Raw genomic sequence first — 17,655 nt, 5'->3', positions numbered from 1 at the left:
GAAAAAGAAAAGGCCCAGTGAAGAGACAGAAGAAGAGCCTTCAGCATCAAAGAAACATAAAACTTTTAACAGACAATACAATGAGTCCTACTTGAAATATGGATTTATCGGGATAGGTGATTCCCACACGCCAACCATGATATATAAACAATCAATGTGTCGTCGCGAACAACGCCCCCCCCACCCCTGCGCGCGCTCAGCGGGCCACGGTAAAATTATCACAGGCTGACTGGTCCGCGGCGATAAAAAGGTTGGGGACCACTGCTCTACAGCAGTGTTTTCCAATCTCAGAACTTTTAAATATGTGTGGACTTCAAATCCCAGAATTCTGGGATGGTGACTAGGGAATTCTGGGAGTTTTCATGCTGGCTGGGGAATTCTGGGAGTTGAAGTCCACACATCTTAAAGTTGCTGAGGTTGAGAAATACTGTATTTCTGGAAAAATTTTCTTTCAGTCAAAAGTTCCACCACCTAATATAGTAGCTTCCTTTTTGCAAAACTCCTGGAGGGCATCTAGCTGGTTGCCATTGGAATCACGACGATAAACTGGCTATATATTTACTTGATCCCAAAAAGGTTCCATTTTGTTAAATCTATGAAGAATTACTGTCCAAAATGGTTCATGCAGGACAGGATTCTGTCTGTAAACATCTGTTGCTGACGGCAAGAGCCATTTATATTATTCTTTTTTTCTTGAGGAGTAGAAAAAATTTTGTAAGCCACCCATGGTCACGGAGAGCAAGTTGGGCAGCCCTATAAATTTTCATAAATAAATACCCTGCCAACTCACAATCTGTATTTATGAGTCACCAACCAACTCATCGCCTAGGGATTGGGGCCATGAGAGGAAGTATGAAATAGCCCAAAGGGAATCTGTGTTGTTCTCCATCTGCCTTCAACACAACCACCTCTCTGAGAGCTTCACCAGGTATATTAGCTCCAAAGCACCTGAGAGTAGAACAAGAAGCAATGGGTGGAAACTAATCAAGGAGAGAAGCAACTTAGAAGTGAGGAGAAATTTCCTGACAGTTAGAAGAATTAACCAGTGGAACAGCTTGCCTCCAGAAGTTGTGAATGCCCCAACACTGGAAGTCTTTAAGAAGATGTTGGATAGCCATTTGTCTGAAACAGTATAAGGTTTCCTGCCTAGGCAGGGGGTTGGACTAGAAGACCTCCAAGGTCCCTTCCAACTCTGCTATTGTATTGTATTGTATTGTATATTCACTGATTCTGAGCAGAGGTAACTACCGCTTTACAAGGGTACCTATACTCCCAGCCCATATAGGTAGTCCTTGATGTACAACATTTAGTGACAATTCAAAGTTACAACAGCACTGAAAATAGTGACTTATGACCATTTTTCACACTTATGCCCATTGCAGCATCCCAATGGTTAGGTAATTTACATTCAGATGTTTGACAACTGACTCGTATTTATGACAGTCGCAGTGCTCAGGAGTCATTTTGCGACCTTCCGGCAAGCAAAGTCAATAAAGAACCCAGATTCACCCACCAACCATGTTAATAATTGAACAATTGCAGTGATTTACTTAGAAATGTGGCAAGAAAAGTCGTACAGTGGGGCAAATTCACTTAACAAATGTTTCACTTAACAACAGAAATGTTGTGCTCAATTGTGGTCCTAAAGTTGTAAGTTACCTAGAACTGTAATGGAGCCTGTCCATCACAGTCGTGCTTTTGTGACGGTTGTAGATGTGACCAACACAATTTTACAACATTTCTTGCAGCAGTCAGTAAACAAGTGCAGCAGTTGTAAAGCAGCCATCACAGCTGTTAAGTGAGCAGCGTGTTAATTAAGCAAAGCAATATTTCATTAAGCATGTGGCTTTGATGAAAACCAGAGGTGAATGCCAATTTTAGCAAAACCACCGTAAAACTCAGTCGTGTGACCATGTAAACATAAATGCAGCCAGTTTCTGAGCACCTGAATCACATGACAGAGAGGAGGAGGGGGGGAAACCACTGGAACTTGGAATCCAAGTCATAAGTATCCCCTAGATCAGGGGTGTCAATCTCAAGGCCCGTGGGGCAGATCTGGCCCACGAGGATGCTTAGATGTGGCCTGGGAGGCCACCCTGGAAACAGCAAAGGACCAGCCCATGGTGCCTTGGCCCGGTCCAGGCTGACTGAGTGCTGATCTACAACCTAACCTGTTTCTCCCAAACTAAGACCTTCCCAGATAATAAGCCCAATTGAATTTTTGAGCACATGTGCTAAAATAAGCCCTCCCCAAAAATATTGCAACACAGCAGCAGCCATGAGGTGACCACGCTCGCTGCCTCTGCACCTAAAAAATAAAAAATAAGACCTGCCGGAAAAAAAAGGCCAAGTGTTTATTTCGAGGGTTAAAAGAAAATAAGACCCTGTCTTATTTTGGGAGAAAACACTGTAGTGGCGTGCTGTAGGAGGCCATGGTAGCCGAAAATGGAGTTCAGGAGGGCTGCGCACGCCCCTCCTGAGCTCCGTTTTTGTTGGCAGACTGCTGGAGGTGGCTATGGCAGCAGAAAATGGTTCCCTCCTGCCCAGGCCACCACAAGTGCCCCCAACACGAATGACATTGAGCTGTCCATGCCCACCCTGGCCACATACACCACGGCCACCACCACCCCAAGGTCAAACATAACCCTAATGCAGCCTTCAATGAAATCAAGTTTGACACCCCTGCACAGTTCCACTGTAACATTGAATGATCAAGAACTACCTTTATAGGGGCTCAGTGTAGTAAATGGTTTCCCTTTTAACACAGCTGGCTGGGGAAGTCTGGGAGTTAAAGTCCACAAGACTTAAAGTTGCCACGGTTAGACAATCTTGTAACAGAGAATCTGATTTTCCTGTTCTGGCCAACGTGAAGCTTCCAGAAGCAAAGCAAGCGAGCAAGCATGCAAAAATCTGCATGTGATTAAACACCCGGGTGAAAGAATGTCCAAATTTCCACTCAGCATGAAGCCCGTTGGCTTATCTCAGGTCAGTCGGTAACCAACCCAGCAGAATGGTTGATGAGATAAAATGGGTGGGTCCCATGTTCTATTTTCAGCTGCCTAGGAAAAAAAAAGGTCATAAATCTAATAGCTTATCTCTGTTGTTTATCTCCAGGAAGCAGTTATTGTCAGGTGTAGACTGCCTTTGGGCACAAGAGTTGAATCTAGGCCTCACCGCCAGCAAATTATGAATAATGCTACCTGGGTTTGTTACTGGATCACTCCATATGCCTGTCTCATCTGGCAGTATGCATGCAGAGAACCTGTAAGTGCCAGCAAAGGCCCTGTTGCACACAGTAGAACTTTGCTTACTCCCAAGTAAATAATCATGAAATTGTGCTGTGAACACCTCTTGCCAGAACATATTCATTCAACCTAAATGATAGGCTCCAGATGACTTGAACACTGGGCCCCAACTCATGAAATGATAGTCAGTGTAGAGAATAAGTAAAGTCTTAGGCAATAAAAACCAAAAATACACATATAGATGGGGAGAAACCAGGCTTAATAGCAGTTAAGTGTAAGAGGGATCTTGGCATCTTAGTGGACAGCCAATTAAATATGAGCCAACAGTGAGAAGCAGCAGCCAAAAAAGTCAATACAATCCTAAATTGTGTTAATAGAGGGATTCAGTCAAGATCACTTGAGGTACTAATATCACTCGATAAAACCTTAGTAAGACTACGCCTAGAATACTGCATTCCGTTTTGGTCACCATACTATAAAAAAGATGTTGAGACTTTAGAAAGAATGCAGAGAAGAACAACAAGGATGAGTAGGGGACTGGAGGTTAAAATACGGTATATGAAGAATGGTTACAAGAAATGGGCATGGCTAGTCTAGTGAAGAGAAGGACCAGGGGAGACATGACAGCAGTGTTCCAATGTTTAGAATATAGAATAACAGAGTTGGAAGGGACCTTGGAGGTCTTCTAGCCCAACCCCCTGCTTGGGCAGGAAACCCTACACCACTTCAGTCAAATGGTTATCCAACATCTTCTCAAAAACTTCCAGTATTGGAGCATTCACAACTTCTGGAGGCAGAGGGGCTGCCACAGAGTGGAAGGGGTCAACTTATTTTCCAAAGCACCTGAAGGCCAGACAAGGAATAATGGATGGAAACAAGGAGAGATTCAACCTAGAAATAAGGATTAATTTTCTGACAGTGAGAACAATCAACCAATAGAACAGCTTGCCCTCAGAAGCTGTGGGAGCTTCACTAGTGGAAGCTTTCAAGGAGAGACTGGACTGCCATCTGTTAGAAATGGTGTAGGGTCTCCTGCTTGGGTGGGGGGGTTGAACTAGATGACCTACAAGGTCCCTTCCAACTCTGTTACAGCCTAACTCAGTGTTTCTTAACTTTAGTAAGTTTAAGCTGAGTGGCTGGGGAATTCTGAGAGCTAAAGTCCACACATCTTAAAGTTGCCAAGATTGAAAAACCCTGCTTTAAATTCTCACAGAAATCAAAAAGCAGTGGGGGGGAATTAATCCTGCCCTTCCACTGACATTAACTCTGACCAAGATAGCTGTTTGCAGATCACTAGAAGGTCGGGAGGTCTCCTGCCCCCATCCCCTCAGATGGGGGCTTCCTTGGTTCAGGCTAGCAAGATGCCTGGCAACTTTAAGACTTCTAGATTTCAATTCCCAGAGTTCTTTTAAACATTTGGTGAGATGCCTCTATACTTCTTGGCGGTCTCAAGCATTTGGTGGGATTAAGGACCATTTGGGTTCAGAGTGCATTATTAGAATACAGATTAACAGAATTGGAAGGGATTTTATGGGGCATCTAGTCCAACCTCCTGCTTAGGCAGGAAACCCTACACCACTTCAGACAAATGGTTATCCAACATCTTCTTAAAAACTTCCAATGTTGGAGCATTCAAGCAGGAGACCTTATACCATTTCCAACAAGTGGCTGCCAGTCTCTTCTTGAAAGCCTCCCACAACTTCTGAAGGCAAGTTGTTCCATTGGTTGATTTTCTCCTTATTTCTAGGTTGAATCTCTCCTTGATCAGTTTCCATTCATTGTTGGTCTTCTGGTGCTTTGGAAAACTGGTTGACCCCCTTCTCTCTGTGGCAGCCCCTCAAATATTGGAACACTGCTATCATATCTCCCTTGGTCCTTCTCACTAGTCTAGCCATGCCCAGTTCTTGCAACCGTTCTTCATATGTTTTAGCCTCCAGCCCTCTAATGAAAGGGGATGAAGGTGCAAAATTAAATGAAAGTAGATCCTCCCTGCTATGGTTGGAGGAAGGCACGCTCTGTGGTCCAGGAATGAGTTCTTGATCACCTAAACTGACTTGCAAATTTACTACTTTAGCAAAAGGGAGTCACACATTGAATGTGATCAGATCAGCAGTTGAGATGGGACAGTCACAGCCCGCCAGCTGGTCAGCTAATCAGTAGGTCTCTTTTTCAACTTTTCTGGATTCTAGAAATCATGTGGTTAAAGGGGAATAGGAAGGTCATTTAGCCCCACCTTTGAGAGACACAAGACTGCTAGAGAGAAATCTACAAAGGTGCTTTTTATTAAAGACTGAAGTCTGTTTATGGATTATATTACAAAAGTAGAGAAAATAGTTCCATGACAAAGGGCTATAGGCAGTGTTTCTCAACCTTGGCAACTTGAAGATGTCCGGACTTCAACTCCCAGAATTCCCCAGCCAGCATTTGCTGGCTGGGGAATTCTGGGAGTTGAAGTCTGGACATCTTCAAGTTGCCAAGGTTGAGAAACACTGCCTATTGGGGAGAAAGTAGAACATTTATATACTGGCTACAACACAGAGGTGCGTTTCAGTGCTACCGGTTCTGCATGCACAAAAGCATCCGGGCAGGTGGGCAGAGTCTCCCACCGCCACTACTACTGGTTTGCAGGCCAATCCAAGAGCAACCCACCTCTGCTACAACAGTATTAAAGAATAAGAAATGGTTGGGAGACTTATAAGAAAAGTACAGTATTTCAACTCCCAGAATTCCCCAGCCAGCCAAAATTATTATATTTTTAAAAATTGACTGCAGACTCATGAGATTGCCAAATTGCACAAGATGTTGATGTTCTCCCAAGAAATGCCATAACATTATATTTATTTAGACAATTGGTAAGCTCCTTCACTGGTATGCTCCTATTATTGTATTTCAAGTGAGAATGCCAAAATCTTGCAAACTTGGGGTGCATTAATCCTTTTTTTAAAAATGTATTTATATAGTGGCATCAAGCCAAACAGCCTAAAGACAAACAAAAAAGGTGATAACTACTCTCTTTGTTTGTTTTGTCATTAGAGCCATACAGCTAATATTACGACGGAGAACATTGGAGAGAATGGCAGCATTAATGCTTCCATTTCAACATTTTTTCTCCAGCTTGCTTTTCTTCCCAGTGCTTTTGATGGCTTCCTGCTCCCAAGCTATTCAAAGGAGCTGATAAATGCTGCCCTGATTGATGAGCTGCTGGTAATGCAGGTTTCTCCATTATGATGTCCTCCAGATGTGTTAGACCACAGCTCAATTAATGGATTACTGGTTCTGTAGTCCAATACATTTGGGAGGCACCCAATTGAAGAGTGGTGTTGTGGTCTGAGGTACAGAAGCACCTCTGGGGTTGAAATCTGATTCCCTGTTTACCTTACAGTTGTTCTGCTGCCCTCAAAACAGATTGAAAATGCCCCATGGGATTGGGAGGAGAAGCAAAGGAAGGGAGATTCTGGATCTTTTCCCCCCATTCTTTCCCTGCATCCAACACGCCAACTCCCCTATGAAAAAATTTATTGCATATAAATAACAAGTCTACAATTATAATATAGGAATATGACTGATTGAAAAAGTGATGGGTACATCCTTAAGGTAAAGGTTCCCCTCGCACATGCATGCTAGTCATTCCTGACTCTAGGGGGCGATGCTCATCTCCGTTTCAAAGCCGAAGAGCCAGCGTTGTCCAAAGACATCTCCATGGTCATGTGGCTGGCATGACTAAACACCGAAAGCGCACGGAACGCTGTTACCTTCCCACCAAAGGTGGTCCCTATTTTTTCTACTTGCATTTTTACATGCTTTCGAACTGCTAGGTTGGCAGAAGCTGGGACAAGTAATGGGAGCTCACTCCATTACGCGGCACTACGGATTCAAACCCTCGAACTGCTGACCTTTCTGATCGACAAGCTCCACGTCATAGCCACTGAGCCACCGCGTCCCTCCTAAGGTACATCCTTAGCAGTGGTGGGTTTCAAAATTTTTTGGAACCTCTTCTGTAGGTGTAGCCTGCTTTCCGGGTCCGCTGGTGGAACCTCTTCTAACCGATTCGGTAGATTTGACGAACCGGTTCTACCGAACTGGTGCGAACCTGTAGGAACCCACCTCTGATCCTTAGGTGCTGTTAATTCCTTGATTAAGACAAGGCAAGGCAAGATGTGAAAAGAACTCCACCTTAGCCATCATCCTACTTTACCTCTAATTCACTGAACCAGGCAATGGGAAAATGTAGAGGTTCTGTTTGGGATCAGACCACCATCAATTTTAAACTCTGCCTTTCTGGTTCCAACGAGAATGGATAAATCTGTCTGTTTTAGTTTGTCTCTGTTTCTGATTTTGGTTAATTTGTCCAATTTTTTGTGGGTTTCATTTTATTGACTCTTGTCAAATTTGATTTGATATTTTTAAAAAGAAGTTGGCACTAAAATTGGTTAAATGTTTTGGTGCATTATCTCCAATACTACGCAACACGGCATTATTTCCATTGCCTAATATACAGAAATTGGGCTTTTTTGAAGGGGGTGAGGGGCGGAATCTACAAATGCATTTTTCCTAAATGCATTTAAATGTGTTTAAAATAAACACGTGTATTTTTTGAACATGCTATTCCCTAAATATACATTCTTTATTATTATTTGTGGATAATACTTCAAAATTCTGGGAACTGAAAATTTTAGGTGATAACTAAGTTTTGTTTCAAGTCTTCCTTTGTGAACTAAATTACTGTATTTTTCACAGTATAAGACGCACCTTTTCCCCTCAAAAAAGAGGGTGGAAATCTGGGTGTGTCTTATACACTGAATACAGCATTTTTGGCGTCCCGAAACCCTGCCCTCTTCACCAAAATGGCCATGCATAGACTTTAGGAGGCTTCCAGAATGTTCCTGGGGACTGGAGAGGGGAAAAGGAGTGGAAAATGGGCCATTTTTTGCTCATTTTTGCCCCCCTCCCAGCTCCAGGAGCACTCTATAAGCCTCCTAAAGGCTATACATGGCCATTTTGGTGAAGGGGGTGGGGTTTCGGGATGTCAAAAATGCTGCATTCAGTGTATAAGAAACACCCAGAGTTTCACCAGTTTTGTGACAAAAAAACGGACCCCTTTTCATGAAAAACCGGCCATTTTTGGGAGGTCTGCAGAGTGCAAAAACTTTTTTAAAAAATTTGCCTCTGGTATGTCTTTTACTCCGTTGCGTTTTATACTCCGAAAAATACGGTAATCTCTTCCTCATCCCCAATCTATCCAATGACCAATCAGAAATTGGGGTGGGACGGATGTGGTACCAGCATATGAAGACCCATTGTAAAACCTATAACAGGGGTCGGCAACCTGAGGTCCCTGATGCTTAATAGTTTTCTGCAGTTTTGTACTTCATGGACACCTTTCCCAACTTTTTGTACCCAATAAGAGACTCCAGTATATATCAAGACCAGGGGTCTTGCAACCTTAAACATTCAAAGAGCCACAAAGGTCCTAAACGGAAGCCCCCCACTCAATTCTAGAGCCAACCAGAAGTCCGGTTTTCCCACCATTGTCTCCTCCTAGCACGGCATCCTTTTTCCTCTACCTGTCCTTACCAAAAGCCCTATCAATTGTGGAGCCGACCGGTGACAGGGAGCCGCAGCAGAGGGATGAAAGAGCCACATGCGGCTCCAGAGCCGCAGGTTGCTGAGCCCTGACCTACAACAAATGACATTCTATTCCAAAGTAGATTGTTCAGGACTTCTAATTCAAAGTTCCATTCAGATAACCTGATTAATACATGTTGTCATGGAAGACAGATCTCAGAAGAGCAAAGACTGTGGGTTGGTCAGCTTCACTGAATCTTTTTTCCCACAGTGGCCAATTAGATGCTTCTAATTAGTTCCAACCATACCTTTCCCCCCACTGCTTGTGGTATTCAGAGCTAAATTGCTCCTGAATAGGGAGGCTCTGTTTAGCACTCATGGGCATTGAGCACTAATAAATCTCCCTACGAAGGTAAACATTTTGCTAACAACTGAACCCCATCAAAGATCTGCATAAGTTAGCTTTCTGTTTTTGGCCAAGATCTCTTAGTACAGGTAGTCCTCGACTTACAACTTTGTTTGGTGATGGTCCAAAATTACAACGGCACTAAAAAAAGTGGCCAACAACTCACACTTCTGACTGTTGCAGCATCCCCATGGTTGCATAATCAAAATTCGGGTGCTTGGCAACTGGTATTCATTTATAATAGTTGCAGTTTCCCAGGGATATTTGATCGCCATTTGCAACTTTCTCAACGGGTTTCCAATAAGCAGTCAACAGGGGAAGCCAGATTCACTTAACAACCCTGTGATTTGCTTAATGACCACAGCAAAAAGGCCATAAAATTGGCCATGCTTCTCTTAATAACAGCCTCGCTTAACAATAGAAGTTCCAGTCACAATTGTGGTCATAAGTCAGGGACTACCTATATGCGCCTCATATCCAATACTTCTTGTCTTAGTATTCCTATGCCAGCCATGCTGAGAATTAAATTCTACATATCTTAAAGTTGCCAAAGTTGAGAAACACTGTCTTAGAGGTACACTTCAATAACTGCTTTGCAAATTAGAGATATTGTAGGCTGTGTTACGTCTGTGGTGATAAAAAAAAAATCTGTCGTATAGAATCTTTTCTGGCAATTTTTATTAGAAGTCATAAGCTTCGGTGGCAGCCCACAAATGTTTATCCCTTTTAATAAACTTTATTAGTTTTACAAGATGCCACCAGACCCTTACTGGTTGTTACATAACCAGCCAGAGCATTCTGCTCCTTCATTTTAAAATTAATTTGATCCACATCAAGGCCACTTCTCGTGTTACCTAATGCTGTCAAATTATTCTGAAATCTGCTCTGAAAAGTTTGGGAAACCGAGATGTGAGAAGGAATATTTGCCAGGAGGAATATTTTTTGCAAAGTTTTTCTAGCCAGAGGAAGTGTTCTAGCATTTCTGCGCATCATAGTAAAGAGTCATTAATTATCATTCTCTAGTCTGCTTTTGCAATTTTAACTATCAATAACAGTTGTAATAGCAGTACTAACAGCAGGGACGGAGCTATTATTGTTTGTATTGTTATGACAACATTATCATTATTATTTAGTCTTCCAAACTTGGGCGCCAATTCCAGAGATGTTTTGCAGTGCTTTTGTTTTTTTAAAGTTTTGTTTAAATTATTTCAGATTATCAGTTTTGGCTACTCCTCAAAATTGGACTGTGATACCGCAAAGTTTGCTTAGTTTCAGACTAAATTTTGAGATAGGGAAAGATTAGGAAGGTCACATGCTTATTTGCAAAACAGATTGTGGCTTGCAATGAACTCAGTCAACCCGACACAATCCTGTACACAACTTTTCATCTCGTGGGATTGAATTCTAGAATATGTTCAAACTAAATGGTGGTGGATGTTGGTGATGCCCCTGTCCAGGAGCTTAATGGTCACAGTTCTATCCACCCAGAGATAATCGGAGGAATTAGCTCTTAAGCATACTACTAGAATGGAGGCCTTTGAATGATGGTGCTGGGGAAGACTCCTGCGAGTCCCTTGGACTGCAAGGCGATCAAACCGGTCAGTCCTGGAAGAGATCAACCCTGACTGCTCTTCAGAAGGCCAGATCCTGAAGAGGAAACTCAAATACTAATGAGAAGGGAGGACTTACTGGGGAAGAGTCTAATGCTGGGAAAGATTGAAAGCAAAAGAAGAAAGGGACGACAGAGAATGAGGTGGCTGGATGGAGTCACCAAAACAGTCGGCGTGAGCTTAAATGGACTCCAGAAGATGGTAAAGGACATTTGTCCATGGGGTCACAATGTGTTGGACACGACTTTGCGACTAACAACAACAACAACACTAATAGAGCCTCACACACAGAAGCACAAAATCTCTCACATATTGTAGAAGGAGCGTAACTGGAATTTAACCTGTAGTCTTGATTCTTCACACCTGATATACATACACATGCATATACATTCTAGTGCTAATGACTAGATGCCTGCAAAGAATATAAATTTATACAAATATAACCCATCATTCAGAATTGAAGAAACTTCTCAGACAAGAAGGGAAATATTTTCAAGGGGGGGGGGGGAAATCCCAAGAAAAAGTTGCCTTTCGAAAAAGCATCTTTGGGACAACATATGATTTACTTCTTAGGGCTGTGGGAAAATGAAAAACTGGGGCTCACTTTGAACTGGGGTCGTCTGTGGTCCCATTGCTCTTAAATTGGGCATTGTCTCAGAGCTTTGTAGCATTCACGTGAAAGCCAGTTGGAAGTAATGCAGTATTTCTCAATCTCAGTGAGTTTAAGGAATGTGGACTTCAACTCCCAGAATTCCCCAGCCAGCTTGGCTGGCTGGGGAATTCTGGGAGTTGAAGTCCACAGGCCTTAAACTCGTGAGATTGAGAAGCACTGGTGTAATTCCTCAGGTGGCTAAACTCGAAGCTGATGGCTTTATGTCTAAGGCAGGACTAATCCAGCTTCTTGACCCATCAAACTGACTCTTCCATAAACACTACAGAGGTCTGGAACAACACCCATTTAAAAAGCAGTGCGATCCCAGACACCACCTCAAACGCTCGACTCTTCCAAAGGAAGAAATAAAAATGATGGGTGCTCAGAAGATGCTGCTCAAGTTCTTTGGGAAACAAGTGGGCAGTGCGTGCCCTTAAAAAAAGATAACCGTGCAATCAAGAAAAAGCTAAGAAATGCACTTCTTAGATCCACAGCTGACAAGCAGGGACACATGTGTGGAAAAAACACAAGAGCCAACAATTAAGGTTGCAGGGCCTCTCTTGAAAGAAGCTCAGTTCAGACCGCCTAGTTAGAAACAAAGGAACCAAATTCAAAATCTGCTTCGCCTGTCAAAGGAGAAAATCCTTAATTTGTTGAAGCTCCAAAATAAGGGCAGCAAAATTAAGATCAAAAGAGTCACTCTGCCAGTGAGATGGGCAATCTACAAATCTGATATATAAAATAAATACAGTTAAAAGGGGGGCTGTTTTCTTTCTATATCTTACGTTTCTTCCTGGAAAAATGTACTTTATTTATTTATACATTCATTTATTTATTTAACTTATATGCCACTCATATCATAAAAGGCAACTCCTTCTGGCTAGTGGTGGTCTATATTTTAATATGTATACAACAGTGAATTATTATTATTAAGCTCTCCCTGGCTACCCCTTTGTTGTGGGAATAGGGTTGGGATAATCTATGGGGTTGAGAGCTATACAGGCAAAAAAAGGTAAGGTAAAGGTTTCCCTTGCACATATGTGCTAGTCGTTCCCAACTCGAGGGGATGGTGCTCATCTCCGTTTCAAAGAGCCAGCATTGTCCAAAGATGTCTTCATGGTCCTGTGGCCGGCATGACTATACGCCGAAGGTGCACAGGCTGTTACCTTCCTACCAAAGGTGGTCCCTATTTTTCCACTTTTACATGCTTTCGAACTGCTAGGTTGGCAGAAGCTGGGACAAGTAACGGGAGCTCACTCCGTTATGCGGCGCTAGGGATTTGAACCGCCAAACTGTTGATCTTCTGATCGACAAGCTCAGCATCTTAGCCACACTGAGCCACCGTGTCCATAAATACAGGCAAAAGTATATTATTATTAGTGTAGATGGTTAGTTGTATGTAGCTACTGGAAAAATAAAAATCAATTAGCTGGATGCTTACAGTATCTGCCAAAACACACATGAAATATTTAAATGAAAGCAGAGGGAAGTCCCATCTTTGCTCATCTGTTCCCCCAGAAGTCAAATAAACTCCACAACACATAAAAAAACATTCAGAGCCTAAAACCAGGCTCCAGGGAAGTTTTTAAACCTTCCAAGCCAGGTTACCACAGGTCTGCTGTTAGTGAAGAACAAGGGAGCTTTCCTTAAAATGGCTATTGCACTGTTTTGTCTAAAGGACATTTCAGTCCTTATCTTTTGGGAGTACATTAAGTTCAATCCTTTTTTATCCCCATAAAACACATGCTTCCACTATGAATCTCAAGATGCGTTCCGGTTAGGCCACAGAATATTCCATGATATACACCCAAAACACCCAAACATTCAAATAGCAGAAGAGAAGAGTCCAAAACAGAAACTTGAAATTTCAATTCACTGCAGCAATTTTACTAGCAATCTGGAAGAAACCCCTGGCTGAAGTCTAATTCTGTTAATTGGCACACGTGGATGATACCAAGGCAGTTCGGCTGGGAAGCTTCCCAAGAGATTGTCTTCGGCGCCAGCAATTCCTACTGGAGGCTACTGGGGACAAAAAGCACCTTTTTTTCAGTTCCTCGTCAGAAAGCGGGCAACGAAATGTCAAAAATCCTTCCCTTTTTTTTTTTACTCCTTTTTTGCAAAGATTTCAGGCAAGATTGCAAGACGGACTGAAGGAATGTGCCCATCTCGCCCTGCCAACTTTGTGGTCCTGTCTGTGCCCATTGAAAAGAAAAGAAAAAAAGAACCAATTGGAAACAGGCAGGCAGAACCTTAGGGGCAGTTTTTATTAATAAGGAAATAAAAACAAAGGTAAGGATAGGCGTGCACCCAATGCCCTTTCTTTAGTAGAGCTGTTACAGGAAGGCCCTGATGGTAACCCTTCCCTTAAATCCATTCCTTTGTTTTCTGTCAATCCGGGGCTTTTGAAGGCATCTTCCTTGTCAAAGGTGCTTTCGCTCAAGAGCATCCGAAGAAATTAAAATGTCAAATAATAATAATAAAAGGAGGCTTGTTGTTTTTTTTGCTTGAGGCAAGCCCATGAAAGCCAGTAGTTTGGGGGCCTCCCTGAGAGAAAGGAGGCTGAATGGATAGGCCCTACCTCACCCCACCCTGAAAGGCAGTCTCCACCTGGGTCGGAGGACAGCAAAAAAAAGAAAGAAAGAAATAAAGAAAGAAAGAAAAACAAGCCAACAACAACCCCAATCCAATCATTTGAATTGGAAGGAACAGGGACAGTGGGAAGCCACCACGAAGTGTGCATCTCTCAGAATCGCCTGAGTCATTGCTTGGATGTGGGGGGGGGGCGGTTTGTGGCTGGCTGGGTGGAGGCAGTCACGCACCACCACGCAAACACACACATACAAGCAGATGAAAGCTTGCGACAACAGGTAAAAAAAAAGAGAGAGGGAGGGAGGGAGAGGCTGCCAGAAAGAGGATGGAGCGTCGCCCCTGAGAAAATGGACCAGCCTTTCTTTCAAGCTCCCTTCCCATTCCGGGCTGTGCAGCCAAGCCGGCCAGCCTAATTTAGCAAGAGTTGACGGGCAAACGCCAGCAAGGCTGGGAGACCTGAAAGTCCGAGGTGCCCAATGCAGCAGCAGCATCGTTTCCTTGCGGGGGCCGGGGGGGGGGGTGGCGGGACAAGAGGCGAGATTTGCCCCGGCCAAACCTTGCAGCGTCTCTTCCCCGTCCCATCAGCCACAGCCGAGGGGTACAAAGCATTATTGCAAGGGAGACGCTCCAGCACGGGAGACGGGGAAAGACTCCCAAAAGGCACCCTCCGGGCGCTGCCCGGGAGCGAAGGAAAGGAGAGAAAGAAAGAGAGAGAGAGAAAGAGAAAGAAAGAGAAGAAACGCTTACTCCATTTTTCAGGACTCCGCGGTGCTCCCCTCGGCTACTCCCGGCAGTCTGGCGGTCTTGCAAGGTGCAAGAAAAGGGAGGGGGAAGAGCCGGTTTAGCGGGATTAATCTTCTTCCTCCTCCTCCTCCTCCTCTCCTCCTCCTCGTCAAGAGCTCTGGTTTCCAGAGGCCGTCAGAGAAGGTGGCGGTGACGGCTGCACCTGACGACTCCACATCCCATCCGGCGTTGATTACCGTCCCGAGCGGATGGGCTGTGCGAGCCGGGGATGCGAAGCCTTGGGTATTATGTGCGAGTGTGGGATGGATGTGTGTGTATGTGTGTGTGTGCGTGCGTGTGTGTCCGCGGGTGCAGTTGAGCCCCCCCCCCCCGGCACCCCTCCCCTCCCAAGCCAGCCTTCCTCCAGCATTGCAATAGCGCCGCTTGCTGGACGCCTCCCGCCACGGCGGGTGTTTTGTCCAAAAGCAGAGAGGCAGACGCCGACGAGGCTTCGGAGGGAGCCGAGCGGGGCGCGACGGCTGGTGGGAGCCGCCCGGTTGCTTCAGCGCTTCTGCCCCTCGCCCGGCGGGCTGCGCCGCTTTCTTACACTCCGGAGGGAGATAAGATGCGGCTTGGTTCGCTCATCGCGCTCGGTTTTTAAAAGCGGGTTTGGTTTGATCTCAAGCGCTTTTGGGGGGGCTTGAGAAAGGACGCTAAATTTAGGGCTTCGCTTTATCAGGGCTCTCTGACCGTGGCTGAGTGCGAGCCACGAATGTAACCGTGGCGAGCCTCGGTCTGGCCACAAACTGCCCGAGAAATCTGCGACCGAGGATGGGTTTCACGGGAAAAGCCGAGACGTTGGCCTTCGGGGCGAAAGGATCTCGTTCTGAATCGAAGAAAAAAGAAAGAACAATTCGACAAGATCCATGCCTAGCCAGAGGAAACCCCCGAGCAAATGACTGGCTTGCTTGGCTGCATTTATGTGATCGGTTGCATCGTTGTGGGACAAAGGGACTCTGGGCATGTGCAGAGTGTTTTCCCCTCTGGAACAAAAGAGAAAGTGAGGGAAATCACAGCAACAGATACAGGGCAGTGTTTCAGGAGAAACGCAGTAGAATGTAGAATGTAGAATGTAGAAATTAATTTGTATGCCGCCCTTTTCCCTGGGGGGACTCAGGGCGGCTCACAACCCAAAAGGGAGGGGGAGACAAACTTTTAACATATAAGACAATACATAATTAAAAACACAACATTCATACCATTCGGGCGGGTTACAGTCTTAGCCCCAGGCCTGACGGGATAGCCAGATTCTGAGGGCTGTGCGGAAGGTCTGGAGGGTGGTGAGGGTACGAATCTCCACGGGGAGATCGTTCCATAGGGTCGGAGCTGCCACCGAGAAGGCTCTCCTCCACGTAGTTGGCAGTCGGCATTGACCGGCAGATGGAACTCGGAGGAGGCCTAATCGATGAGATCTAATAGGTCGCGTGGAGGTAATTGGCAGTAGGCGGTCTCTCAAGTACTCAGATCCACTACCATGTAGGGCTTTATGGGTGACAAGTAGCACCTTGAAGCGTTCCCGGAGATCGACAGGTAGCCAGTGCAGCTCGCGGAGGATAGGTGTTATGTGGGTGAAGCGAGGTGCACCCACAATCGCTCGCGCGGCCGCATTCTGGACTAGCTGAAGTCGCCGAATACTCTTCAAGGGGTGAACACACATGGAAGAGCTTTCCACTCGGTTACATTGTTTAGTATAGTAGTTATTTTTTTCGACATAAATGGTATAAAGAATAATCCCTATGCAAGTAATTGTGTGCGGGGAGGGGGGCAAAGAAAGAAAGAAAAAGAAAAATTAGTCATACATTTCCACGTGTGGGTGCAATGATTTTGGTTTAGACCTGTTGGAAGTTAAAAACCCACCTCTCTCCTATATAATGAAATATTTTAGGAAATATTAGAAAGGTAGAATATTTTCCCCTAAAAAGAGTAGAAACTCAAGAGAGGCAGAAACTCAGCCCTCTCCACCTTTGTCAATGGGCCATTAAGGCCTGAGCCAGTCTACTCTACATAACAAAGGTAGGATTAACACTACTGATCTCCCCACAAGGCACCTGGGAAGAAGCAATGCTCAACCAAACTTGGATTCAAAACACAGCCTACAGAATTGCCCCTGCATGGCCCCATGGGAGTCTGACAACCAATCAGAATACAAGCTCAGGTTCAAAGCCCAGAGGGCATAAAACCGGGAACTTTCAGCATCTCTGCCTTTTTTCTTTTTCACCCAACATCTTGAAGCATGTGGTCCCCTTTTCTGTTCAGGAACTCAAGCCATGTGATCCTGTCCACCATTAAACCATCTTTTCAAGCAGCCTCCATGTTTCTAGTGTCTTTTCCCCCACTTAGAACTGAACCCAGAAGGACATTTCTTCCAAGAGACCAGTGTTTCTCAACCTCAGCGATTTTAAAAAGTGGGATAACTCCCAGAATTCTGCAGGCATTCTGGGGAATTCTGGGAGTTGAAGTCTGCACATCTAAAAGTTGCTGAGAGTGAGAAACAGTGGTTCAGACCAAAATGGCGTAGGGTGTAGGGTTTCCTGCCTAAGCAGGGGGTTGGACTAGAAGACCTCCAAGGTCCCTTCCAACTCTGTTATTCTATTCTAATATAAAATGAACTGAAACGCTGCAGGGAGAGGGAGGAACAGCTGAGCAGGTTAGCTAAGTGTTCCACTCATATTGTCTCCTTGCAGAATATGCTCTCCAGGGAGCAAATGAAGTTGCCTTATAATCACAGCTTCACACAAAATACTGAATCCAACTCTGGTTGGCGAACGACAACTGTGTTCCCATAATCCTCTGGGCTCAGGCAGA

At 44.6% G+C, this 17,655-nt stretch overlaps 1 protein-coding gene across 2 annotated transcripts in view; it reads right to left on the bottom strand.

Moving 5' to 3' along the window:
- PALM (paralemmin) overlaps positions 1 to 15,164 on the bottom strand; it is a 101,054-nt gene extending 85,890 nt beyond the window's left edge. For both annotated transcript variants that reach the window (XM_032238854.1, XM_032238855.1), the window contains exon 1: positions 14,815 to 15,164. In XM_032238854.1, coding sequence (XP_032094745.1) covers positions 14,815 to 14,819 — 5 coding nt within the window. In that variant the 5' untranslated portion in view covers positions 14,820 to 15,164. The remainder of the gene's footprint in view (positions 1 to 14,814) is intronic.
- Positions 15,165 to 17,655: the final 2,491 nt, after the last annotated feature.

This window comes from Thamnophis elegans, chromosome 1 (genome assembly GCF_009769535.1).
Source record: "Thamnophis elegans isolate rThaEle1 chromosome 1, rThaEle1.pri, whole genome shotgun sequence".
Classification (NCBI taxonomy): domain Eukaryota; kingdom Metazoa; phylum Chordata; class Lepidosauria; order Squamata; family Colubridae; genus Thamnophis; species Thamnophis elegans.
This window is presented reverse-complemented; position numbering and strand designations above follow the sequence as displayed.